The 27,661-nt window shown below is 38.1% G+C and overlaps 1 protein-coding gene across 25 annotated transcripts in view; it reads left to right on the top strand.

Annotated features, from left to right (window-relative positions):
- PARD3 (par-3 family cell polarity regulator) overlaps positions 1 to 27,661 on the top strand; it is a 724,129-nt gene that overhangs the window by 355,042 nt on the left and 341,426 nt on the right. For all 25 annotated transcript variants that reach the window (XR_002828697.1, XM_023752233.1, XM_023752234.1 and 22 more), the window contains 5 exons: positions 12,756 to 12,881; positions 14,582 to 14,964; positions 19,742 to 19,881; positions 23,504 to 23,632; positions 25,950 to 25,988. Coding sequence is in view for 24 of the 25 variants with exons in the window: in XM_023752233.1 (XP_023608001.1) it covers positions 12,756 to 12,881; positions 14,582 to 14,964; positions 19,742 to 19,881; positions 23,504 to 23,632; positions 25,950 to 25,988 (817 nt within the window). In the remaining variant the exon portion in view is untranslated. The remainder of the gene's footprint in view (positions 1 to 12,755; positions 12,882 to 14,581; positions 14,965 to 19,741; positions 19,882 to 23,503; positions 23,633 to 25,949; positions 25,989 to 27,661) is intronic.

The raw sequence follows: 27,661 nt of genomic DNA, 5'->3' as shown, positions 1-27,661 counted from the left end.
ATTTCTTTATTGGCTTTCCAGACATGTCTGTAATGACTACAGCCTCTGAGGATGATTTACTGAGGGTTTGGGAGGAGTACAGAGAAGGGGCTCCAATGTCAGGGAGGAAATTAGTTTCCTTGTCCCTCACTATCAGGCTTACCCAGGGCTCCTGGGTGGAGGTGGCAGTCCTCTGAGGAGCCGGGTTGGGGGACCCTCAGCCCCATCAGTCCTGTGGGGCCAACTGGGTCGCCAGCCCCACCCCAAGGGACCTCAGTCTCTGGGGGCAGTCCCACTCCCAGTGGTTTCCTTGACAGGACAGGGCTTTGGGGGTTTACCACACCCTTTGTGGCAGCTTGGGCGTATATGTCCGACCTGGCCACATTTGTAGCAGGTAAGCTGGACTGACTGTTCGCCTGGGGCTCCTACTCCCAAAGCACAGACCAAGAGCCTTGGTTTTGGCCTGGCTTCTCCTGTTTCTCCTTTTTCCTTATCCTGGTCTCTGTTGTGGAACACAGAGGTTGTAACTTTCAGGAGATTCTCTAATTTAGTCTTGGGACCAATAGCCAATTCTTGCAACCTCCTGATGTCTGGGACAGCCTGAGTGATAAAATTGTTCTTTAAAATTAGTTGTCCCAATTCTGAATCTGGGGTAATGTTGGTGTGCTTAACCAAAGCCTCCCTGAGCCTTTCTAAAAAGCTGAGGGGTTTTCGTCAGCCCCTTGATGAATGGTGGTTAATTTAGAGTAATTAATAGGCTTTGTTTTACTACGTCTGAGGCCTTCCATAATATGGAACTGGCAGTGCTTTCTTTTCTACCTCTCAGTTTCAGGACCTTGCTTTTCAGCAGCTGAGAGGGTCAGGTTTAATATGAGCATAATGACTCTATATGAGAGGTCAAACATTTGAGGTTTTGGAAGATCTTAATATATTTGTCAGGGTCTTCCAAGAACTTTCCTAAATCACTTTTAATTTATTTCATGTCCCAGGGTGAGAAGGGGATCTGAGCTAAAGTATGATCAGATCCTTCATCTGTCTTGGTGCAAGTTAATGTTGGCTTATTCCTAGGCCTCCGCCTTCTCCCTTGGTGAACTTTGGGTTGTTACTGCCAGGACTGAAGGAACAAGTTTATGGTTTTCCACCTGCCTCTGGCTTGTCCCCTAGATCAGTGGTCGGCAAACTCATTAGTCAACAGAGCCAAATATCAACAGTACAACGACTGAAATTTCTTTTGAGAGCCAAATTTTTAAAACTTAAACTATATAGGTAGGTACATTGTTATTAACTTAATTAGGGTACTCCTAAGCTGGCCTTTGCTAAAAACGTCCTCAATCTGATTGAGGTACGTTCGCTGAGGTCGACCCCTTCCGACTCTCCCATCCACACTCGTCTTATATACTTGTTTCGTCTATCTCCTTTCCGAAAACCGACTTCTGCGCATGGGCCACGAAGTTTCAATTGCACTGTACGTGAGTGCCCGCACGTGGTATTTTGTGGAAGAGCCACACTCAAAGGGCCAAAGAGCCACATGTGGCTCGTGAGCCGTGGTTTGCCGACCACTGCCCTAGAGTAAAGAAAGTCTGGACATATGGGATTTCCAACTATTTTCCATTTTTCCTACAGAAAAGATCTAATTGTAGGATGGTGTTATACTTGAGGCTTCCTTCTGGGGGCCAACTTTCCCCATTTGCTAGTTGGTATTGAGGCTAAACCTGAGTGCAGAGAAAAATCAGGCATTATTTCTTTAAGATTTATGGGTCAAATTATCCTAATTTTTAAAAAAATATATTTTATTGATTTTTTACACAGAGGAAGAGAGAGGGATAGAGAGTTAGAAACATCGATGAGAGAGAAACATCGATCAGCTGCCTCTTACACACCTCCTACTGGGATGTGCCCGCAACCAAGGCACATGCCCTTGGCCGGAATCGAACCTTGGACCTTTCAGTCCGCAGGCTGACACTCTACCCACTGAGCCAAACCGGTTAGGGCAAATTATCCTAATTTTTGAGGATGCATCCTAGGGGCTGTCTTTATGTAGTGTGGATGACACGCTTCCCATCTGAAAGAAAGAAGAAGAAAGAAAAAGAAGTGCACAAGGATGATTCCTGTGTCCATTGTGCTCACAAAGATGTCCTTGCCAGTGGGCCATCCCCCACCTGGCCAAGGCTGAAGGGAGTTCCCACTCTGAATCTAGGAGTGAGGGGTACCTTGCCCACGGAAGGTCGCAAACAAGGCTGCCGGGTGGACTAACCTCACTTACCACTGTGGTGGCCACCCAAGCTCACACACAAGCCGCCCTCCTGCCTCCCTATCTTTTGGGGGAAGTGTACCTCATGTCTTGCTCTCAGGCAAGCCCTTGTCTTTGATTAAAAAGGGCCTGAGATGGCTGTAATGTGTTTGAAGTACCCGCTGAACTGGATGGGTTGAAGTACCTGCTGAACTGAATTTCCTAGGGATCTACTCTAGGATGAGGAATTAAGAGAATTTCCACAATACCCGGAACCCTGGTTCAGCCAGTATCCAGGGAAAGTATAAACAACTCCGGTCCCCAACCCTTGTATCCCCTTAGTCATTAAAGGATTTATCCTCTGCCTGATTTCTGAAGAAAGGATGGAATCTATTTCTAGCCAAATTTAGTATTTTAAACTTCCCTGCTCACTGGCTTAACTCTTAGTTTCTACTGAACCTCAATTTCTGCTGTTTTATTTCCAATCCTTAAAAATGCCACCTCAGAGATACAATTTTCTTTTAAACTGGGCAACCAACTTGGTTGCTCCCCCGAAAATACCTGGGAGAGGGACATGCTAGTTGACTTTGCAGGGAATAGTTTAGGAAAAATGCACACCTTCTTAGTTTTTATTAATGGTGAGTACTGGTGGAAGAGATTTTTATTTCCCCCTTTTAAGCTTAAATTTACCCCTGAATATCTAGTACTCATCTATATATTTCACTTAGGTATGCTCAAAGGGGGTACCACTTTCTATATATACTTTTAATAATTCCCTGAAGTTCTACAAACCCCTTTTAGTTCAAAGATATGACCTGCTTAGAAGCCTGGAATTTAGAGTAATTCAGAGTCCTTTCTATGGGTTTTTCTAAAGACTTAAATGCACCAAAGTAAAGCAATGGCTGTCCAATATGACAAAATTCAAAAGTGGCATGGTTATAGATTTGTTTAAAATGCAATTGATAAAACCTTTACTCTATAGCATTCTGAGACAACAACCTTTTAGTACAACAATCAATCTACACTAATAAAAGAGAAACATGGTAATTAGCGTACGACCGCTACCCTTCCCATTGGCTAATCAGGGCGATATGCAAATTAACTGTCAGCCAAGATGGCTGCCGGCAGCCAGGCAGCTTGAAGGGGAACATGAGGCTTGCTTGCTCCAGTGACGGAGGAAGCCAAGGTTCCCCGCCTGCTGCCGCCTGGCTCTGAGCTCCTGAAGCATCAGTTCCAAAAGATACAATGTTTCAATTATAGAAGCTAAAAGATGGCGGTTAATTTGCATATACCAGTTGCGAGGGAAGACTGAGGACAACATGGAGGCCAAGCGGTACAGAAGGGAGCTAAGTAGAGGCCTCGAGGACAGAAATGGAGCCAAGGCTGCGGAGGTGGGAGGTGGGAGGTGGGAGGTGGGAGGGCAAGCCCAGCCACAGTGGCTGCGAGGAGGGGCAGCGGCTTGGAGGGGAATGGGCAGCGCCTGCGAGCTGAGGGGAAACCCGCCACAGCCCCTGGGAGCGGGAGGGGAAACCTGCCACAGTGCCTGGGAGCGGGAGGGGAAACCCGCCACAGCGCCTGGGAGCGGGAGGGGAATGGGCAGCGCCTGGGAGCTGAGGGGAAACCCGCTACAGTGCCTGGGAGCCGAGGGGAAACCCGCCAAGGCGCCTGGGAGCTGAGGGGAAACCCGCCACAGCTCCTGGGAGCGGGAGGGGAAACCCGCCACAGTGCCTGGGAGCTGAGGGGAAACCCGCCAAGGCGCCTGGGAGCGGGAGGGGAAACCCAGCAGGAGTGGCTGGGAGCAGGAGGGGAATCTGGCCACAGCCCTGTCACAGGGACAGGCGTCCTCTGGAGCCAGGCTGCTCTGAGCCTGTAGGCCCGTCCATAGGCCCAGAGCAGCCGAAGTCTGGAATGCCGGGCCTACGCTTGCAGGTGCCAAGCGGCCGGGGTTGGGGTGGGAACATCCCCAGGACCCAGGCACTCCAAGCTGGCGCACACCCAAGCGGCCAGGAACGGGGCGGGAACGTCCCCTGCAGCGAGTGAGCAGACAGCAGGGCCCTGCTTTCCACTGTCCGTGGCAGCGAGGGGCAAGCAGTCCCTTGCAGGGCCCCCACAGAGAGCAGACACCAGGGCCCTGCTTGCCCCTGCAGTGGTGAGCCAGAGAGAAGACAGCAGGGCGCTGCTTGCCCCTGACCCCAGCGGCGAAGGACAGGCAGTCCCCTACAGAGAGCAGACACCAGGGCCTATGGTGGCGTCAAGCAGGCAGGTCCACAGAGAGCAGAGGACCATGGGGAGCAGGTCTAAGCCGTCAGTAGGACATCCCCTGAGGGCTCCCAGATTGGAGAGGGTGCAGATCAGGCTGAGGAACCCCTCCTTCCCCGTGCACGAATTTCGTGCACCGGGCCCCTAGTTTGTATATAAAAAATAACGTGGCACATGGCTTATTTCAGGAGGTGTATCAAACATTGAAAACAAAGTATATGTGTCTGAATAGATACTGTTGTTAGTTTTTATTTGACAGAGCTTCCTTGTGCAATTTCAATGATACTGAATCGGTCTAATTTAGTTAAAAAATATTTCTTTTTAGGAAGAGCGTATAGATCTTTGAGCCACCCCAGAGCCCTCGGGGTGTCACAAAGCTGTCTCTCAGTTAAATTCTTGAGAGTTTACACTCGGAAGTGCTGCCAAAGTATACTCAATTTGAAGATTACCAAAGCTTAAACCGGTTTTAACATTAAAGATTTGGTCCGGACCACAGAATCAACCCTTTTTTTTTTCTTTTTTTAAACATTTAAATTAACATTTTATTTTATTAAAATATATTTTATTGATTTTTTTTTTTTTTTTTACAGAGAGGAGGGGAGAGGGATAGAGAGTTAGAAACATGGATGTGCCTGCAACCAAGGTATATGCCCTTGACTGGAATCGAACCTGGGACCCTTCAGTCCACAGGCCAACACTCCATCCACTGAGCCAAACCAGTTAGGGCGGAATTAGCCCTTTTCAATTTGGCTAATAAATTGTTATATTCTAGTAATGCCACAGAAGCACAGACACATACAATATGTTTTTGGACTGTTATCCTTTGCGTAGAAAGGCTGGGAGGACACCCCTACTGCCCGCCTATTCCCTCGCCACTATGCCCCCATGAGCACAGAAGCGACCAAGCTGTGACCACCACATAGCCAACCTCAGTTCTGCTTTGGCCGACCTGCGTGGTTTGGGACGTCACAGGCAGGCACGAACCACCCCGTTCTGGCACTACTGATGCTGTGTACTGACTGCATACTGGGCATGATTCTGGCAGGGCTTTGAAGATTTCCCCGCCCTGCCCCTCCAGAGCACCTGTGTGAGTTTTGCAAGTGTTGCCTCTCATTCTGCGGCTTTAAAACCTAAAAGCTGCTTTTCAGGTTAAAACTGCCCCTTTTTCCTCTTCCTCCACCTGTTTTGCCTCAGGTGTGGGAGATAATGGTTTGTTAGCTACAGGCAGGCTACAACTTTAGCTAGTGGTCAGGCCATTGTTTAAACTTCCCTGGGTTAACACATTTCTTTTCAACCTTATCACATACACAACCTTCACAAATTTTATACTTTCAAATTAGCCTTTGAATCTTAAAATCTTAACCCAGCACAGCAAAATGACCTTTGGTTCTGGAGGGCACAAAGCCCACACAGCGCAGAAACAGAAGGTTCCTTATGTTCATAAAACAGTGAAAAGCAAATGAAACTAGCAAAAAACATCAGTAACCAAAGTTACATTACAGACACACAGACAAAAAGTCTCTCAGAATTCAAACCCTGAATTCCTGGCCACTGATGCCTTAAAGTTCCTGAAATCCCTGCCATGTGTTCAGCCTGTCCACAAGCAGCTGGGCCCCCAGCAAAGTGGGACATGCCCCCTCTTTAAACAGATTGATCCAAACAACAAAGACACAAAATATCAACAGAGACACTCTTATACACAAGATTTACAAGTGTGCACAACCCACACCTGAGAATGCCTTTCATTAGCACATTAAGCACCCAGCCTGTTTTGTCTTCCGGACGGAAAGTACAGTGTCAGTCACTGGTGACTGACAGGGCGCTTAACGTGTTAAAAAAAAAAAGTACCAAAGCAGAGCGATGTCTCCTGTCCCTGGTTTGGGGACTGACCCTCCCCAGAACCTCAGCATTCTCCCAATGGACTGTTTTGGGGAATGCATTCCCTAGGTCTAGAATTTCTGTTTTCCATCCTCAGCAGGTCTTTTCTGACCTTTCGTGCAAACTCCGAGATTTGCTTTGTCTCTCTCTGACCATTTCCCTTGTGGGAGAACAGAACCGCAAATCAGAACTCCGCATTCACTTTATGTCCCAGACATTTCCCAGTCACATGTACCCGACCTCCAAGGATACTTAACCACCAAAATGACACTTAGTCCAATTTACCATTTTGGCCCATGCATGTGGCTTGCCTCGTGTATATCCCCCTTGTGTCATTTTCGCCATCTTCCAAAGACAAACAGTCTCGGGCCTTTTCTGTAGCATCCGTGAAGAAATGGGGCTTAGGCCAAGAGGCCATCCAAAATTGGGTGGTGTGGGCCTCCCCTTAAACCAGCCTTTCCCTCTTCACGTGTACAGAAGTCTCGGACGCATCCCCAAATTGTGAGAAATGGCTTACCTATTCAAATTTCTAATGACGGACCAGGAAACAAAAACATGGTGAAAATGAGACTTTTAATAACACTCCCAAGAGTGGGTGCCCATTTTACAGGATCACAATAAAGGCAAGAGACACTCGATCTAGTAATTAATGGGCTACCTTAACAGCTGTGTCTGGCTATAATGCTGAATTCTCTGAAAGGCTAAAACTTCTACAAGGGTGGTGGCAGAAGTGGTTAAGGGCTGTGATTAACTCCTTTTATGCCTGGTGGGAAGATCTAGGGCCATACTTATATGCTAGGAGTGGAAACAGTTGGCTGCCCCTGCTTGTGTTAACTCTCGCCTAAAAGTTTTCCCTTAGGACCCTTACTAGAGAGGCCTGCACAAATGGAGACTGAGAAGTTAAGCTTAGTGGGATCTGGACTGCGGAGGCGGTGGTCTTGGCTAGATGCTATTTGACCTGACTGAGATAGAGAGCAGAAGAAAAAGGCAGATGATTCTTCAATAAAACCTGCTTGGGATCTGGGCCAGAGGAGTGGACATATGTAGTGGGTCAGAAACATGATGTTTTTGGAAACGTGTCTGAGTTTCTCTCCTGGTGTCTAAGACAGCTGCGAGGACCCAGGATGCTGGGTGACCAACCCTTGTATGCATCCCCTGGACGGGTCAGAGTTTAATTACAGGTGTTGTCTCTATGAGGCTGCCTTCACTCCATGGAGACCTTTCTCCCAGCGCCCCTGCGAGGTTCTTTACTCACTTAAAGACATTCGAGATTTCTCAACCCAGGGGAGGAATTTGCCTCTTTGGTTCTTCGGAGCTTTGGAAGGGACCCATTCACTCATTCAGCCGATGGCCGGGTTTTGTCTTCAGACTGGCGGCAGCCTAATGCTAACCCGACCTGGCACCAGTTTATCCTGACAAGGGAGATTTTTTCTTTTAGTAGCAGTCACCCTAGTGGCTTTTACTTGACTGACTCATGCTCGCTGTGGTTTTGGCCCTGGAGAATATACCCAGAAAGGAGCAGTGAAAGAGAGAGAGAGAAATGCCCACTTTTTAGATGACAGCCAAGTTTAAGTGGCTGGCGGGCATCCATCAGCCTCAAGATCATACAAGGGACAAAAAAGGGACAGAATCTGTGGGTATACTCACAGTTCAACGTGAAGAGTGTTGCACCATTATGATATGGGATTTTTGGACTGGAACACTAGGTGTTCCCCCGGGCAGGATGGCTTCCCCAGATTCTTTGTCCGTCGGAGTCAAAGAATGAAACCTCAAATAGAAGATGGTATAGCAAAGGTGGAGATTTATTGAAGAAGTACAGACTCCCATGTGGGGAGGGAGAATAAATCTCACAGCACAGACTCCCACATGGGCACGGGGAAAGAGTCACACTGAGTTTCTTTTTTCCAGGTTTATAAAGGCTGCATGCAGTTTTTTGTGCCTCAATATCCCCTCTGATTGGCCACTATTCCCCTTTGACTTGGTCAGTATAGCAACTCTGAGCTCAAAGGTCAAACCTCACATAGGACATGTGAGGCCCTCCTTATTTATTTTTTAAATATAGACCTAACCCTAACCCTAAACCTGCGTATTTCACCCCTAAAAAATTCCTATTTCATTTGCATTTTTTAAAAGAAATTTATTCAGAAGTGAGATTTTTGGATATAGTATTCCCCCCGACACACACACACACACACACACACAGTGGATGTAGTATTTTCCCCCCTCGGTCTCTTCGCCCCCCCCCCCCCAACACACACACATACACACAATTTTAAAAAAGGTATAAGAAACAGTAGAAGAGAGGTGTGTTTCTGGATGTTTCAGATCTATAAGAAAAAATATTTATTTGCTCAAAAAGCATGTTTTGTATCACATACCCTGGAACCCTGTGGCCACATCTTCATAATTCTGCTGTTCCAGTAACCAGTACACTGAGTCTTCTTTCCATCTGGGTGGTTGTTTCTGTTCCTGGACTATTTCCCCCAAACAAAGTTTGACCAGTTCCTTATTTCCCTCTCTGTCTCTTATTTTTTTGCAAAGTGGTTTCTTCTTATGGAAATGGTTGCTCCTAATGAGGAATCCTGGTAATGGCCAAGGTGAAAAACTATTCTCTGTTCCAGCATATTGAGATGCCAAAATGTTTTGAAGTTTATTACCTTCAGTTATTTTCTTTACTAAAAGTGTTACAGGGACCACAATACCAGAGGTAGTCAATTCTTTATTTCTTCAGGTCAAGTTCTAGTTCCTGGTTGAATTTGCAAAATATATACTTTAATTGTTTTTAATTATATATACTACTTGAGATACCTTTAGATTGAATGTGGGAGGAATAGAAATATACCTGCTTGCACACACAAATTTTCAGGAAGATGGAAGCATCTGTTATTACTTCCTGTTGATTTCCCTTCAGAGGGTACTTTTCATTCTCAGTCTAGCTGTTACGTTATCAGTTTAATTTTCTTGTGAAGTTTTTTTGATAGTTCATTCCCATTGTTTTGTAACCATTTTCACCTAGTGAAGCTAATGAGATAATTTTTGCAGATTGTGCTACTTTACTTTTAAGTGAATCCATTCTTTTTGAGAGAATGATTCTAATAGTGTGGTCAAGTACTTAGAAATCAGCAGGCTACTAACTTCTTAATTCAGTCTGTTCTTTCATTCCCTGATTACTTGCCATGTCACTCAGAGTGAAAATCTTCCTCTGCTGACTACCCCCACCCATCCTTTCTCTTATCTCTTATCTGCTGAGAAATAGGATTCTGATATTTTGTGACTGTTTTAACAAAGTTGAATTTTAAAGCCTCATTTAGTAAACCTCAGTTATATTTTATGTAAGTGTGGTAGTTTATTTATTATTTGTAGTTTTTGTTTTTTGTTTTTTTTAATTTCTGTTAGGATTATTGATGCATTTGGCCGTAAATGAAGAATGCCATGCCTTTTTACTTTAGATTATCATCTAGAGTGATTCCCAGAAAGAAAAAGTAAATTTTAAAAGAAAAATAATTATTTAAATGAATATAAATCCATAGACATGTTCATCTGAAAAATATTGATGCTACCTATAGAGTTAAATTATAGATTTCCAAGTTATATTATTTTAAACTGTCATAAATACTGAGTTAATACTATTAGAGATAAATTTATAAACATAAATTATCAGTGTTAGTTAACTGCTAAGTAATTTCTGTTAAACGTAGTCTATATTTTTTTTTCTAAAAATATTCTGTGGAATCTTTTAAAATACACAAACTATTTTAGAATATATGAAAACATTATTACTCAGTTTAGGCTGAAGAAATGCTGTAATTATGATTTCACCAATTAAAAACTAATTGAGCGACTCTTGGTAGTATGTATTTTTACTGCAGAAACCATGTTTTGTTTTGTTTTCTGTTTTGTTTTACTTTTTAATCCTCAGCTGAGGATATGTTTTTATTGATATTTAGGGAGAAAGGAAGGGAGAGAGAGTGAGAGGGATAAACATTGATGTGAGAGAAACATCAGTCAGTTGCCTCCTGCATGTTCCCTGTCCTGGGATCGAACCTGCATCCTGGGTTTATGTCCTGACTAGGAATGGACCCTGCAACCTTATGGGACAACACTTCAACAAAGTGAGCCCCCTGGCCAGTGCTGTATTTTTTTTTAAGTAGTCTCAGTCTGTAGAAGCAGCTTGTAGCAGCAGGTGTGGCACCATATTTGCGATTATGTCAAGATGGTCTGTGTATGGTTGAGTCACCTTTTCCTTTGATGGTAAAGTAGCTAAATGTCTTTTACTTGTTCCACTATTACCAGTAACTGAGATTTAATATGATTTCTCAAATTATTTTGTCCCATTCAACAGAATCATAGAGATATCTTAACTTGATTCCTCTTCTAGAATACTGTTCCATTGGATATAGAAACAACTTAAACAATAGAGAAGCATAGGGAGGTAGACTGTGGGTATGATGATATTTTAACAATAACTTCATCATTGGTGTGGCATATTATGAAATCTCTTTTCTTCCAAATACAGACTAAGACTGTTAAGTTGCTCATGCAGCTATACCAGTATACTTTATTCTTACCTTGAGCTCATGGAATTTTTATATTGATTTATTTCCAATATATGGTAGTAAGCAACTAAAAATTACTTACATCACTCACTAGATTTTTAGACTCTTACACTAGTAGATGCTAATCCTCAAATGGTAAAATTACAATAGGCAATTTAAATGTTATCTCCTCTTGTTATTCTTGCTAGTTGGTAGACTTGGCCTAGTAAAACACATTGCTTCTTTACTATATTTAATAATAAAAATTAGAATGAAGTTAAATGATGACTAAATATTCATGAAAGAAACAAGATTAAATGGCAAAATAATTGAAAAAGGGCCTTTGCTGCAATTTAATTTATTTCAGTTCAATTATATATTTGGTATAAATGATACCTTCATGAAAGAAAGGATCTGAGTTTCCGTTTCATTTCACTTGTGTTTTATTTTGCAAAAAGCTAATTAGAAATATGAGACTTGTTTGCCTCAGCTACACTCAGTCACCCATTCATTCCATTGTCACTTATCATTTACTACTAGCTAAGTGCTTGAGCTTATATTATTGAATCCCATCTTCTCCATCTTCTAGGAGCTTATAGAGAGAAAGTGTGTCTATCAGTACCAATAACAGGAGTAAGATGAATGGCCACAGAACAGATAACAGCACTTACTGTAAAAGAAGAAACTATTTGGGAATAGGTCTACTGGAAAGATATGTAGGGTACTACAAATTGTATGCTATTGGAAAAAAATATATATTTATGTTATATATATATATATATATACGCGCTATTGGGAATGATGGTGTCTTCAACTTTATATATATATGCTATTGGGAATGATGGTGTCTTCAACTTTAATTTATGCAGGATTCTAAATTGTATTATCAATATGGGCATTTTTTCTCTAAATGTTATGATTATGAAAGAAAACACAAACTTTGGACAGGCCAAAAATAAGTTCATAAAAATTTTAACATGATTGTGATATAGAATTTATGCTAACCATCAAGTAAGTCGCAGCATTAGAACTAAGTAAAAATTACGTCACCTTATTCTGTGATCCTATAAAGTTCTGCTGTTTGCTCTGGGGAGTGAATACTGTCCTTCCTTGTCAGTCAAATAGTTACTGTTCTAGGCCATGTACACCAGTAATTTTTACTATTTTCCCTTCAGATTGGTCTCTAAAAGTTTATTCAGGCTTTTCTTTCAACCTGAAGTTTGAGTATATAGTGAAGAGATGAGTATGTGGCATTATTTGAACCTGTTACTGGTTTTCTTCAAATGGGAATAATGGCAACAAGTTACTTTAGGGAGATTTAACAAGTTTTAAAATTCAGAATATTAGGTCAGATCAAATTCAGATGCCAGGATGGAATGTCTTCTATTTTTAATTCTTTCCTATTTTGCTTCTCAAATATACAATATGCTCAGGTAGTCTTTCCTCCCTACCTTTACTTTCATGGTATGATGGAGGTTGCCATTAGCAGTGTACCAGCTGGCGGAAAACAGAAAACTGACAAACCTATGCACAAATGCATGCTCATCCATGATCCACACTGCCTTATCCACTGAGCCATCAGGCTAGCTCTGTTTGAAGCATTTTTAAGCATAGAGAGAAGTATTGGTATATAGTTTGTTCCAGAAACACAATATTAACAAAACAGAAATGTTTTGTTATATTTTTTGAAATTATTCCTTTTTTACACATCATTTACAGTGTTTTACTTTTTCTGCGGTGTTGTTTTAAAATAGCAATTTAATATGCCCCTTTATTAGGAAGTCTCTATAAATATAATACCAGCATTAAAGCAGTGGGACATTGTACATGGTCAAATATTACGTGTGTAATGATTTGCATTCTTAATGTTCCAGAACCCTGGGGTTATTAGTAAAACGATTGGAGAAAGGTGGTAAAGCTGAACAAGAAAACCTTTTTCATGAGAATGATTGCATTGTCAGGATTAATGATGGCGACCTTCGAAACAGAAGATTTGAACAGTAAGTGTGTGCTGGAGACACTGCTGTGCTTCCATGTTTTAGGCATGATGGAGTGCAGTCATCAAAATGCTTTCCACACCAAATCTGGGATCTCTGTCTTTATACTAGAGAGTAATATTTTCTGGTTTATGTTGCTTTTAAACATTTAATTAAATTGGAGCTAATTACTACCATCAGACTGTATTTTAAAATGTCCTCTGGCCCTGGCAGTTTGGCTCAGTGGATAGAGCATTGGCCTGCAGACTGAAGGGTCCCAGGTTTGATTCAGGTCAAGGGCACATGCCTGGGTTGTGAGCTTGTTCCCCAGTGGGGGGCATGTAGGAGGCAGCCAATTGGTGATTCTCTCTTATCATTGATGTTTCTATCTCTCTCTTCCTCTCCCTTCATCTCTGAAATCAATAAAAATATATTTAAAAAATGTAAAATGCCCTCTGACTGGTAGAGTGCTTCTTAAAATATTATGGCCCCAATTTAGGCTTTACAGTTTTGCTACTCTCACCTTTTGGAAAATTTACCAGGATACCAGTTTGTTTTATACTGTAACTCACATTTCCAACTTTGTCTCATATAATGTTCCTCAGGACAAATAAGCAAAGCTCCTTTGAACCACAGTGAATGGTTTGTCCAGATTTTCTTTATCCTGATTCATGTGTCCTTTTTTCAGATACAAAAATAAAGTTGTTCAGTTTTTATAAAATAAGGCAAGAGTGAGCAGAAATAAGGACTGGGCAATCAGTATGAGGCAGTGCAATTCCCGGACTGGTCATGGAGTAGCACTGGGCCAGTGACTCCTAACATTCTGAGTCATTGAGGCTGTATTGTTCTTAGGATTTTTGTACACACAGACTTGAATTAATTTTGCTGATACATAATGTGCTTTCTATTGTTTTGTAAGTATATTTCTAAGTATATTTCTTTAAAACCTCGAATGGTTCCCTGTAAGGAAATCATTTATAAATTTTTTTCTGTTTTTTTTTAAAAATATATTTTTATTGATTTTAGAGAGAATGGGGGGGGAGAGAGAGAGAGAGAGAGAAGGAAGGAAGGAAGGAAGGAAGGAAGGAAGGAAGGAAGGAAGGAAGGAAAAGAAAAGGAGAAAAGAAAAGAAAAGGAAAGGAGAGGAAAGGAGAGAAAAGAAGAGAAAAGAAAGGAAGAAAGAAAGAAAGATTAGTGATGAGTGAGAATCATTGATTGGCTGCCTCCTTCATGCCCCACACTGGGAATTGAACCTGCAACCTGAGCATGTGCCCTGACTGGGAATCGAACTATGACTTCCTGGTTCATAGGTCCACCCACAACCACTGAGCAATACCAGCTGTGCTATAATTTTTTAAAAGTGGTATTGGAGGTTGTAGAGAGGAGGTTGTATTTAATTTCTATTAATATTGAAATTATAATACCTCCATTGTACTTTAAACTATTATTTAATGATTTATAGTTTAGAGCACAGTATTTTATCGGTAGTTATGATAATTTTCTCCTTTTTATTTAGAGAATGAGAAATTTAAGTTTGGAGAAACAGTTATGCTTCTATCAGAGTTTGCAAACATGATTGATAAATGGGATATCAGAATTTCGGTTTTCAGCCTCAACAAAGTGTATCATTCCTTGTTGCTTAATTTGTATACTTAATTAAGCTCTTAATATCTTCTAGTCTGCAAGTCTTAATTTGCTAATTTTCCATTCATTCTCAAACCCAGAGCACAGCATATGTTTCGACAGGCCATGCGTACACCCATCATTTGGTTCCATGTGGTTCCTGCAGCAAATAAAGAGCAGTATGAACAACTCTCCCAAAGTGAGAAGAACAATGACTATTCAGGCTGCTTCAGCCCTGATAGCCAGTATATTGATAATCGGAGTGTGAACAGTGCAGGGCTTCAGGCACCACAGAGAGTACCCAGACTGACCCACCAGGCCGAACAGATGGACTCGCACCCACGACTACCTCAGAGTACACAGCCCTCTGGAAAGCCACCGGCAGCTCCAGCCCCAGCACCACAAGGTGTATTTGGAACAAGTGTAAGCAGTGGTTATAACACCAAAAAAATAGGCAAGAGGCTGAATATCCAGCTTAAGAAAGGTACAAACCTTGTTTTTGTTTGATGGAATTTCTTCTAAAACTAAACCGACTGACCCAAAACACCCTATGTTTTATTCCATTATGTGAAAGAAGTAATGTAATGATTTCTTAAAAAGTATTTACAGCCAAACCGGTTTGGCTCATTGGATAGAGCGTCGGCCTGCGGACTCAAGGGTCCCAGGTTCGGTTCCGGTCAGGGGCATGTGCCTTGGTTGCGGGCACATCCCCAGTGGGAGATGTGCGGGAGGCGGCTGATCGATGTTTCTCCCTCATCGATGTTTCTAACTCTCTATCTCTCTTCCTTCCTCTCTGTAAAAAATCAATAAAATATATATAAAAAAAAGTATTTACAATGTATTTTTATTCTTTTCAGATGAATTTGGCTATATAAAAATTGAAATGATCAGAGAATAAGGTTTTAAAAAATAAGTTTCATATGAAGATAGCAGTTACTATTGCAGTAAAATTTTTAACAATGAAGGAAAATGATTTCAGGATTTTACATTCAAACCCAAAACAGTAGTGAGGATTTGACTGTTTTGATTATCCCACTTGATGAGGACTTTAGAAAGTTCCTCCCATTTCAATGCTACCATTTTGGTTATTGGAAGTGATTGATTCCTCTGACACTGTTTTAATGGCTTGCGGTAGAATGAAGAGAAACTAGTCCAATTTTCCAGGATATTATACTGCTTCTGTTTCTTAAGGAGACAGGAGGATTATAATGGGCCTTGCTAATTCTTTATTACATATACCTTATATCAACTTATTTCTTTAAGTATCCCTGTCCTATAGACTATGGATCCTTGTGTACAGGATCCATGACTTAAAGCATATGCTAGAATTTCTGATTACCAATTGCTGTCCTCTCCAGGCATTGAGATATACTTTTGATATCAGTGATCAATTTTAGCTGATCATTTTGATATGTTTTTAAATTGTCTTTCAAAATGGTGTTATTGTAAGAACTAGAGGCCCGGTGCATGAAAATCGTGTACGGGTAGGGTCCCTAGGCCTGGCTGGCAATCAGGGCCAATTGGGGCCTTCCGGCTGCCGGCCAGAGCCTCCCTTCCCCGGCTGCCAGCGGTTTTCAGCTGGGGACTTCCTTCATTCTGCACTGCCCCCTGGTGGTCAGCATAGGGAGCGATCGAACTCCCGGTCAAACTGTCGAGGGGACACTTTGCATATTAGCCTTTTATTTATATAGATATTTTTCTTTTTATGAGCCCAACCAATTCCTATAGTTAGATGGAAATGAACCCAAGAGAAAGTTGAGCGATTACCTCACATCACCTGCCTGCTGATGGCATTAGTTTCCTACTAGAACATTCCATATCTTGACATGTAGACAATTTTTCTTTCTATGTGGGGTAAGGTTTACAAACTTGTAAGCTCTGAGATTCCTCATTACTTTCTAAGTCATGTTCTTTCATTGAGGTTTATGTGAACCACAGATTCCTTATTTCTGGTTATTGACTTTTAAGCTCCAACTACTTAGTTGACATGATTAGGAACTGAGAGCTTTACTCCACTTTTGAAACCCATTACAAACACAGAATCATATCAGCATAAACCCCTTTAAGCTCTGTTAATTCCTAAATGAGAAATGGCAGATCCTCTTTCTTCCTGTTGCTCTACTAAAATGACAGGCCCTAATTTTTAAGCAAAAACATCAAGAAACAGCCCTAACCGGTTTGGCTCAGTCGATAGAGCGTCGGCCTGCAGACTGAAGGGTCCCAGGTTCGATTCCGGTCAAGGGCATGTACCTTGGTTGCGGGCACATCCCCAGTAGGGGGTGTGCAAGAGGCAGCTGATCAATGTTTCTCTCTCATTGATGTTTCTAACTCTCTATCCCTCTCCCTTCCTCTCTGTAAAAAAATCAATAAAATATATTATGAAAAAAAAAGAAACACAAATAGAGTTGTAAAAAAGATAAAGTTCTGCTTGGGATCTCTCAACAAAGGATAAACAGTTTACCTGGTCATTGTCATATAGCTATTAGTTCACAAATATCTTTACCTTTTTACACTGATACAGGCATATTTATTTAGTTAATTACAGTTTTTGATACAATTCTTATATTTTAGCAATTCATGATATATGAACTTTTTAAATAAAATCATTTTTTGAATAAAGAAACTTATTTTAATAGCATTTTAAAAGCTATGATTACATTTTATACAAGCTAGTTCACAAAGAATGTGCTCAATCAACATAAGAAAAATAGAAACAATGATTTTCTTTTAAATATTTTGCTAATCTTGAGTAATCTAAATATTATAGAGCTTTATAGATCTACCATGATTTTAATTTGCTGTGAGAATCCATGATAAAATGTTGAAACTGCCTGTGGGTTCCTGCCAATACTTACAAATATTTTACATAAAAATAGCTTACTGTGAATAACAGTGAAGAATGCTGATTGTCTTTGATTAATACTAAATACATCTATTTAAAAAATTATTTCATGAGAGTTGAACAAGCTTTCATTGTAGTTAATAGATGTTTTTTACCAATTATGTTACATTTAACATTTTAATTAATTTATTTTTTAATCCTCCCTGGAAGATATTTTCCATTGATTTTTAGAGAGTGCAAGAGACAGGGAAAGACAGAGAGAAATATCTATGTGAGAGAAACACATTGATTGGTTGCCTCCTGCACATGCCCTGACCAGGGCCCTTGCTGGGGAGGAGCTCCCAACCCAAGTAAGTGCCCTTTACCAGAATTGAACCCGGGAACCTTCGGTCCATAGTGGGACACTCTATCCACTGGGACAAACCAGCTAGGGCACATTTAACATTTTAAAGAAGTACATAAAAGACTTAGGGTATGTCAGTGTTAAACTTTAAATTCACTTCTAAGTGACCTGACATGCTTTGACAGAAGCTCTTCATAAACCGAGATCAGTTTTAAGTACTTAAAAAAAGAAGCCTTCATTAAAATTCTTTGTCATAATTTTGGAACTATGCCATATAATATCATAAAATAGAGTAGCCCCTACGTACTTGCTTCCATAATTATGATTTCTTAATATTTATTGCCATTTTGGCATTCTCAAATACCCCGCTCTTTTGTAGAAATTAGCTTTTTAATAAAGTCAGAAGGGAAGATCAGTAATCTGTTTCAGTCAGTGCAAAATATTTTGTTGGCTTTGCTAAATGAAAATTGATATCTATTTATCTTTCTTTTAAAGGTCATTGCTTGAAACTTTAGCTTACAGATTTAGAGGTTATTGCTAATATTTTAGTAGTATTAAGGTTCAGTCAGCCTTTATAATTCATATAAATTAATATTGCAAAAGGAGAATAATTTAGAATTTTTTCTTAATAAATGTTATTGTAAGTCATTAGAGTTTCATGAAGGCACAGAGACATATGGAAAAGTCCCAGCAGAATAATTAGGAAAATTTCATATAGACAATGTGCCCTTCAAGTCTTCAGCACAGAAGACTTAAGAAATGAATAGACCAGCCGTATTAAAGTGACTTTAGATTTGCAGTAAATGAATGCTTTGTTTGAACTTGAAAATATTTACAGTAGTTTTTGATGCAGGTATAATTATTTGATATTTTCTTCATTTCTACTTTATGTTTCTTTAACTCACTTTTTCACTCATATTTATTTGCCCATATTTGTTTGTTTACTTATAGAATATATTTTGTTCCTCATAGTTTTATACTGAGTGCTGAATCAAATGAATGAATGTTATAAATTTTTTGCCTTTACACATCTCTTTATTCATTCTGAAATGAGCAAGTATGTGTTCGAATATCATTATAACTGAAATGCAACCTAATATCTTAAGTAACTTTTTAAAAACTTCTAGTAGAAATTAATCATTATTAAAATATTACAAAAGTTCTTGGATTCATTAAAAAATTTTTATCTTCACATTTTTTTCTAGGCTTATTCTGGCCTATTGCATGTTGGTTCTGGTGACATATAACCACCTTCTACACTGTATTGAGCTTATAAGAGTGCCTGTCAAGAAAGCTGCCAAGTGACTGTGAATTTCAATTATACAAACCAGCATAGTAATTTTTAAATGCCTCATTAAGTTTAGCACCTTTAAATATGATGTTGATTTTCAGACCTGCCATCTATGATCTGTGATCATTCTTTACTGGGTATTTTTGCCTTATTGGTTGTTTTTTTCAAATGTACATGGTCAGATTTAGGTGAGTTAGAAGAGAACTAGGCAATTATAATGGGTTTCATTCTGTTGGCAAATTGCTGTGACTAATTATAGTTTGGGGAGATTCTGTTATCTGTATCTCGAAATAGTTGTCTTTATTTTTTTTTTATCTCCCTGAACATTTCTCTTCCTCTCCACTTCCTACTTGTCAAATCTAGATACCATTATTCCACAATAATACTTGCTATTGGAGGTACTGTGTATTTTAACAGAAGTTTTGTTTTGTATTATAAAGAAATTAAGTTTATTTTCATAATCAAAGGTTTAGACCAATTTAATAACTTTTAGCAACCATATTTCTATATATGTATATTATCTTTAGTCAGTCTTTAGATAGATTCCAATTTTTTCTCAAAATAATGAATTTTGATATGTAAAGCATTTAAACCTTTCAGAATTTAGTATATTTTGAAAAATCTTTTGCAACTTTTAAAGTACTAGAAGACATGTAGGCCACTGTGAAAGTTATAAAATGTTAAGTTGGTATAGAGAATAATAACAATTATTTTAAATGTATAATATACTTGTAAACTTTGACACATCTCATTTTATTTCCTTTCATTTTGTGTTATATATTTAGGTACAGAAGGTTTGGGATTCAGCATCACTTCCAGAGATGTAACAATAGGTGGCTCAGCTCCCATTTATGTGAAAAACATCCTCCCCAGGGGGGCTGCCATCCAAGATGGGAGACTGAAGGCAGGAGACCGCCTGGTAGAGGTGAGAGGCTTCCAAGTCAGAAGTTCCATAACTCTTGGAAGTTATTTTTTTAAAATATTTTTATAAAATATGAAACATATTTTAGCAGAAGTATGCATCACGAAACAATGCATTTATGCTTTACTTTTACATTGTCCCATGTTATTTGATAAGAAATACCTTTTTTGTTTAGTGTACTCAAGTTTTAGTAACCCAGACATTTGTTTTATGAGGTACCACAACATTTTGATATTATATAAGTACAATGCCTATGAGGTTATATTCTAGATAGCTTTACATTTATGTCTGGCAATATAGAAATGCTATCTACTTTGTAATCAGAACAGAGACAGTTGAAGTAAATGAAACGGTATATTTTAATGAGAGGAACAGGAAGTTTTTAAATGGCAGCATGGAAAATAAATTGAGACATAAAAATAAAATGTCAGAAGAAAAAGAAAACAGTTTTCAAATTTTCCTTTCTATGCCTTATGAGTTTCCGTTCATTGGTCTTTGGAAATGTCTTTGACTTCCATAAATATACAGAATTTCTGTTTATGTGAATGTTTGTGCATATGGAAATAAAGGGGATAAATAGTGAGTAAAAGTATACTTTATTAGCCATTTTTTCTTAGTGTTTTCTTCAGAAAACATACTCTGTATTCTTAGCAGCAGATATTAAATAGTATTCAAATTCTAATGTTAACATTTTTACCTGGCATATTACCCCTTTTCCTGTATTTTCATACATTTTTAAATTTAATTTTATTTTTCCATGATCTTTTATCCCCTATATGCCCTCTACCACCTCTACCCATCCATCCCCCTTCACCCCTGCAATCACCACACTGTTGTCCATGTCCATGAGTTCTCTCTTATTTTTTTTTTTTCAGTCCCTCTCCCCGCTCCTCCCTCTTACTAGAGCTGTCTGCTTGCTCTCTTTGATTCTGTTTCTATTTTTCTTGGCAATTTAGTTTGTTCATTAAATGCCACATATGAGTGAAATCACATGGTACTTGTCTTTCACTGACTGGCTTATTTCACTTAGCATAATGCTCTCTAGGTTCATCAATGCTGTCACAAAGGATAACATTTTCTTCCTTTTTACATCAGAGTAGTATTCCATTGTTTAAATGTACCACAGGTATTTTTTATACACTCATCTACTGATGGGTTTTGGGGGCTATTTCCAATTCTTGGCTCTTAAATAATGCTGCAATGTACATAGGGGTGCATATATTCTTTCAAATCAGTGTTTTGGGTTTCTTTGGATAAATTGTCAGAAGAGGAATCACTCGGTCATTTGAACTCTCCATATTTAACTGTCCTAAACATTTCTTGATTTTTTTTCATGCCTACATTTTGTACCTAGATTACTTAAATCTTAAGCTCTTATTCTTTTTTTCTCATTCACATGACACTATATTTTAAACAGACATTGATAGAAGAGGCTAAATAAAAGGAAAGGTTTGAGTACAAATTATACTTAAGGTGTTGTTTATAAAAGGGACCACTTGTCCTTGGTATATAAATTGTGTAGAATTGATCATTGAACAACGCAGTCAAATCTGAGTATAACTTCTTTTTTAATTTAAATTTCTTATTGTTTGAAGTATTACATATGTCTTCTTTTTCCCCATTGACCTCTCCCACCCCTCAGCACATGCCCTCACCATCCTACTGTCTGTGTACATTTTATAACCAATGAGTATAACTTTTGATTCCCCATAAACTCACCTACTGGTATTCTACTGTTGTTCAGAGCCTTACCAATAGCATAAACAGATGATTAACACATATTTAACATTATATGCATTATATACTGTATTCTTACAATAAAGTAAGCTAGACAAAATAAAATGTTATTGGGAAAATCATAAGGAATTGAAAACACATTTATAGTACTGTACTTATTTATTGAAAAAAATATCTGTGTATAAGTGGGTCTGTGTAGTTTAAACCCATGTTGTTCAAGGGTCAACTATAATATTATTTTTAGTTTGTATTTGTAGATTGTTTTATTTAGTAAGAATCTCAGCTGGGACTTGAATCTTTGCCTCTAAGTCCAAAAAAAAAAAAAAAATTTATCTGTCCTTCTTTCCCAGACCTCTTCCTCTCCCTGAATTTGTCCCTGTGTAACCTTCTTTCTTTCTAAAGGTCCTTATTTAATTTTTGAGTCTCTCTTTCATCACATAATTGCTCTACTGTTTCCACATCACAAAGACTGTTTTTTATTTTTTATTTTTAGCAATGGGAAGGGCCTGCAACCTGTATTTTTTCTGAGTTAGGTTTTATTTTTTATAGCTATTAGCTTTCTCTTAAAATTGAAACTACATTTCACATGTTTTAAATCTAATTGTTTAGTATCTATACAATATCAGTAATTCTGTGGGTTTTTATGAGTATCTGGATATCTGGAAGCATATAGAAAAATTATCAAAAGATGTTTTTATTACTTAGAAATTTTTTGCTTCCTTTTAACCTATTATTACTTATCTATTTCTTGCAATCCCTTAGTAGTATATTGAACTATATACCGGTAAGATGGTTTTTAATAGAGGGGAAAGGTTCCAAAACATAGTCTAATTACAGGAAGATTTCGATATTACAATTTAAATAATATACTTAATTGGCTTGGACAAAATGCTATTTTTGTGTAAGAAAATGAGATATAGTACTTTTATTTTTTTATTATTTTTTTAAAATAAATTTTATTGATGTTTTTACAGAAAGGAGGGAGAGGGATAGAGAGTTAGAAACATCGGTGAGAGAGAAACATCGATCAGCTGCCTCCTGCACACCCCCTACTGGGGATGTGCCCGCAGCCAAGGTACATGCCCTTGACCGGAATCGAACCTGGGACCCTTCAGTCTGCAGGCCGACGCTCTATCCACTGAGCCAAACCGGTTAGGGCAGAGATATAGTACTTTTAAAAAGCAAATTCCACTCTCATTTCTGTTAAATATATAGTGCTTTCTGATAATGTTATTATACTTCCTACAAAATAAAAATGATGTAATTCTCAGGACTTGGTTTTTTTAAATCTTTTTGTTTTGGTAGAATTTTCTTAAAACATTGAAGAATATTGAGGTGAAATATTGCTATTCCTCCAAAATTATCTCCAGAATTATTTTGTGGAGATTCTTCTTTAATGTTAGCCTTTTAGGGATGAAAAAGTTTATCTTCATAATTGTTAGTAGAATTACATGGAAAGTTAAAATATTTTTGCTCAAAATATTTTTGAGTGTGTTTTTACTGCCCCCTATAAAAGATACAACTTTTTATTTTGGTATAAGAAAACCAATGCTACACAGGCCACCAAGATATCTCAGTTCACAGCCAGGAAGTTTTGTGTTAACTTGACATGTTATATAATTTGTTTATTACTTGTTAATGCTCTGGTGACTGTAGCTTTTGATTTTTTGATAAGCACTGAAAGATTTACTACTTCATGTCTCACTTCTAGAAACCTGATCTGCATTTCTTTATTAGCACAACAGCCTGGTGGTTATCAGATTATGCAGAATTTTACCATGAAATGAGTTATGTTTTATAGCAGATATGATCAGTTCTACAATGTGTGTCTTTTCTTCTGTTATCGGTTTGCACAAGATTGCAGCTGAAAACTTTTTGTTTGTTTTAGGTAAATGGAGTAGATTTAGCAGGCAAATCCCAAGAGGAAGTTGTTTCCCTGTTGAGAAGCACCAAGATGGAAGGGACAGTGAGCCTTCTGGTCTTTCGCCAAGAAGATGCCTTCCACCCAAGGGAACTGGTGTGTAAATTTAGAGCACATGAAAGATTTCTGATGCACATGAGCCAGGGTTGGTCTGGGCTACCTACCTGACAACCAATATTTATTGGGATATTTTCCTAGTAGTTTCTATATTTTATATGTCTTTCAACCTTACAGGCATTCTTTTCTCAAATTTCTTCAGGTCTGGAAATAGATATCTACAATGTTGAGTGTAGGGTTATTTAAAAATTGCAGGGATATTTTCTAGGACAGCAAATGCTTATTACTGAATAATTACTGATGGCCTGATTGAATACAGAGATGTTGATTATTTCATTACTGTCACTTCAAAGGCTCTTGTTGAAAGTTTGCTGTGTTCTCTACTACCTGTGACAAACCTTCAGATTTCAGATTTTCATGGAAGCAAATAAAGATGCTTGCTTCTTATAAGAAAAGGAATACCTTTAAAATATTGTTATTGAAAATAAAAAGACTTGAGTGTCAGTAAGCCCCATGACCATTAGTTACTAACATAAACATTATTGCAAATAACATAAATCAAATGAAAAAACTTTTTTTGCAAACTGTTTCAGTTTTTATGCATATATCAACACATCTAAATATTAAATAAGAGTATTTATGTAGTATTGGTGAAAAGGAAATATGTATATTAAGTTAACATAGTCCTAAGTGTTTTTCTGAAAAAAGGGCAAAGTTTATTTATATATAAAAACAACATAATTGGAGGAATCACCTTTATCTTTTGATGTGGTGAAAATTGTTTTACTTCATGTACAAATGGTATTTTAAATATTCTAGCTGGGTCATTTTACAACATTTGACATCTCTTTCAGATAGCTTTATAGCTTTGTCTAAAAAACAATTCATATTACCACAAAATACCGGCTCTTCCACAAAATATTGGCTCTTCCATAGAATACCGACTTCTGCGCATGGGCCATGAAGTTTCAATCGCACTGTACATGCGTGCCTGCACGTGGTATTTTGTGGAAGAGCCACACTCAAGGTGCCAAAGAGCCGCATGTGGCTCATGAGCCGCGGTTTGCCGATCACGGTCTTAAGCTGATACTTCAAGTATGGATGTGCCATGGTGAATAAAATGTCCCTTTTATTATAAGTCAGATAAATTTTAGTTATAAAAATGTCCCATCTCATGGTTACTAACAGATCCAAAATTTTTTGTGATTTTGTGGAAATTTCAGATTTTAATAAAACTGAAAAGTGAGCACTTTTGTTTTAAGTAGATTTTGGAAAAATTTCTATTTTAAAATGTTTAATGCATTACTCTTTCCCCCACAATGTTATCCAATTTTGTGCTTAAAATGCCACCTGATCCTAAATCTGGAGATGTCTTTATTAAGTTGTAAATTTGCATTTAAAGCAAAACTAAGATTTAGATATGATTTGATGAAGCTTTAATTCTTCCTCAGTATGAGTTTGGGTAATAGCATTATTAGATTGCCAAAGCTTGCACACGCTCTTAAGCAGCCTTTCTAGAGTTAGTGCCAACATACAGTCAGCTTAAGGTTATTGAGGTTCTTCTTGTCCAATTTTGATATTACATGCTTCTGTTTTCCCCTTCTGCTACCTACTTTTTTTCCTTGGTTATTTAATTTATTGCCTTTGAGCATTTCATTAAGGAGTGAGCCAGTAGGCCGTCAGTCTGTTACTAATGTTGCATCTGCTTGTCAAGATTTAGAAGAATAAAATTCTGAAAACTTAAAGGGTGCATTTAAAATGATCTTTTAATCCAATGACCAAACTTCTCCTTGGTTTGGGGTGTCTGTGTATAAAATCTGTGTCTACAATGAAATACTTTTATCAATATGTAGATTTTAAATTAACCTTGTAACTGTGTAATTAAAGCTACTCTATAATATATGAAATAAATCACATTTAAAACATATGTAATATTTTAAAGTACAATACTTTTGGTTCACACTGTTATTATCTGATCTAGCTATCAAGTTATCATATAACATAATTTATATTTAGTTGGAAAAATTAAAAATAAATTAGAAATAGTGCTATGAATAGAAGAGCTGCTTGGTGAGATTTGATTTTCTTTCTCTACTAAATTGATGATGTACTGTGAATGAGCAATTAAAAACATACATCTAGAAAAACGTAAAACACACACCCACACAAGATAACATAAGCATCCCAGTGAAAGTTTGGAATACAGAGTAATACATCGGCCAAAATATAATCACACTCTATTTATTTTGTGGATTTTAAAAACCAGTATAATTTCCTTTCAATTAAACCTTGTGTCCCTTTGTGTTGAAGATGGCTTTGGTCAGTCTGTATTTATGTTTTTCTTCAATTCTTCTAGAATGCAGAGCCAAGCCAGATGCAGATTCCAAAAGAAACGGTAAGAGCTTTGTCTTTTTCAGGATGCAGAGATGTTTGAAAGATAAGTGGCACTAACTTCTTACTAATTAAGTAAATATGAAGTTAACTTGTTCTCCCTTTTCCTGGCGCATATAGATATTACCTAAGTTTATTAAATTCCAAAGTGGTATTGTCTTAAGGTGACTTACTGTTATTATCCCCAGTATAGAATATTTCATGCTTATTTTTGGTTAGACAAAAAAGGGAGATAGATTAGATTAGTTTTCTATTAACTGCATAAGAGAGACCAAAAGTTGGTGAGTCTGGTAGTTTGACATATATGTGAAGAACTTCATGAGTTTGGAATGCTATAAGTGGCTACAAAGTGAAAAAAACAAACAAAAACAAAACTTGGTTCAGACACAGAAAAAATAGGGAGGACTAAAAGCACAATAAAAATGTGTCGTAATCAGGAAAAATAAAATGTCAGTAATTAGGCTAAATACAGAGGTATTTTAGTATAAATTATATTAGCCTATTATAAAGGGGTAACTTAATAAAAGTAAGTATTCCCAACATGGATTAAAATGCAAATCTAGTTGTGTTCTGTTTAGAAAACAAATCCTAATACATACAGACTGGAGATAAAGAAATAAGTTGAGTTCTACCAGACAGTGCTAACACAGTGAAAGTAAGACATGCCATATGAGTTCTGAAAATAATTTTTTAGCATGGATACCCTGCATGGGGGAAAAAAGAAAAGGTGTTTATATTGATATATAATGTCATTTGGTAACATTCTAACAGTTAGGGCCTTTTACACATCAACATAGCACAAAACATATCATTCCCAAACTCTTGTAAGGAGAAAGAAAATTTAACAAAACCATATCCACATGGTGATGCTAATACATATTTTCAAAAATTGTCATATTAGGTAGACCCAAAATGGTAGGGATATGAAGAATTTGAATAACATAATTAGGTTTGATTTTCTTTACAGATTCATAAATAAGCAAATTTGAACCTAATAAGCAAACAAAATATATAAAACCTATGTAATATTTTAAAGTACAGTGCTTGTGGTTCACACTATTATTATCTGTTCTAGCTATCAAGTTATAATATAACTTATAACTTAGATTTAGTTGGAAAAATTAAGAATAAATTAGAAACAGTGCTACAAAGATTTCATAATTACAAAGATGGATGACAAATCAGACCTCAGAGGAAAATCAATAAACAACCGTAATAATAATATACATTCATAAGTATGGGTTGTAGAAAATTCATAGTCTTAATTTTTTAATTCTAAAATCAATAGATCAGTGACAGCTAATCAGAATCACAGTGGGGTGTGTGTGTGTGTGTGTGTGTGTGTGTGTGTGGTGGGGTTGGTTGAAAGGTGAGGGAAATTGAACAGATTGATTCTAAAGAATAAAGTGGGCACAAGAGTGATTTTTATACTATTTTAAAATGATGACAAAAAGTACTTTAAAACTAAAATACTTATTAGTGACTAGAGGCCCAGTGCATGAAATTAGTGCATGGGGCGGGGGAGAGAGTTGTCCCTCAGGCCGGCTTGCACCCTCTCCAATCTTGGACCCCTTGGGGATGTCTGACTACCGGTTAAGGGATCGGGCTAACCGGCAGTCGGACATCCCTCTCGAATCCAGGACACTGGCTCAAACACTCACTGCTGCTGCTAATGCC

This window comes from Myotis lucifugus, unplaced genomic scaffold (assembly GCF_000147115.1).
Source record: "Myotis lucifugus unplaced genomic scaffold, Myoluc2.0 scaffold_29, whole genome shotgun sequence".
In the NCBI taxonomy this organism is placed as follows: domain Eukaryota; kingdom Metazoa; phylum Chordata; class Mammalia; order Chiroptera; family Vespertilionidae; genus Myotis; species Myotis lucifugus.
The sequence above is the reverse complement of the archived record's forward strand: the minus strand, read 5'-3'. Positions and strand labels throughout refer to the sequence as shown.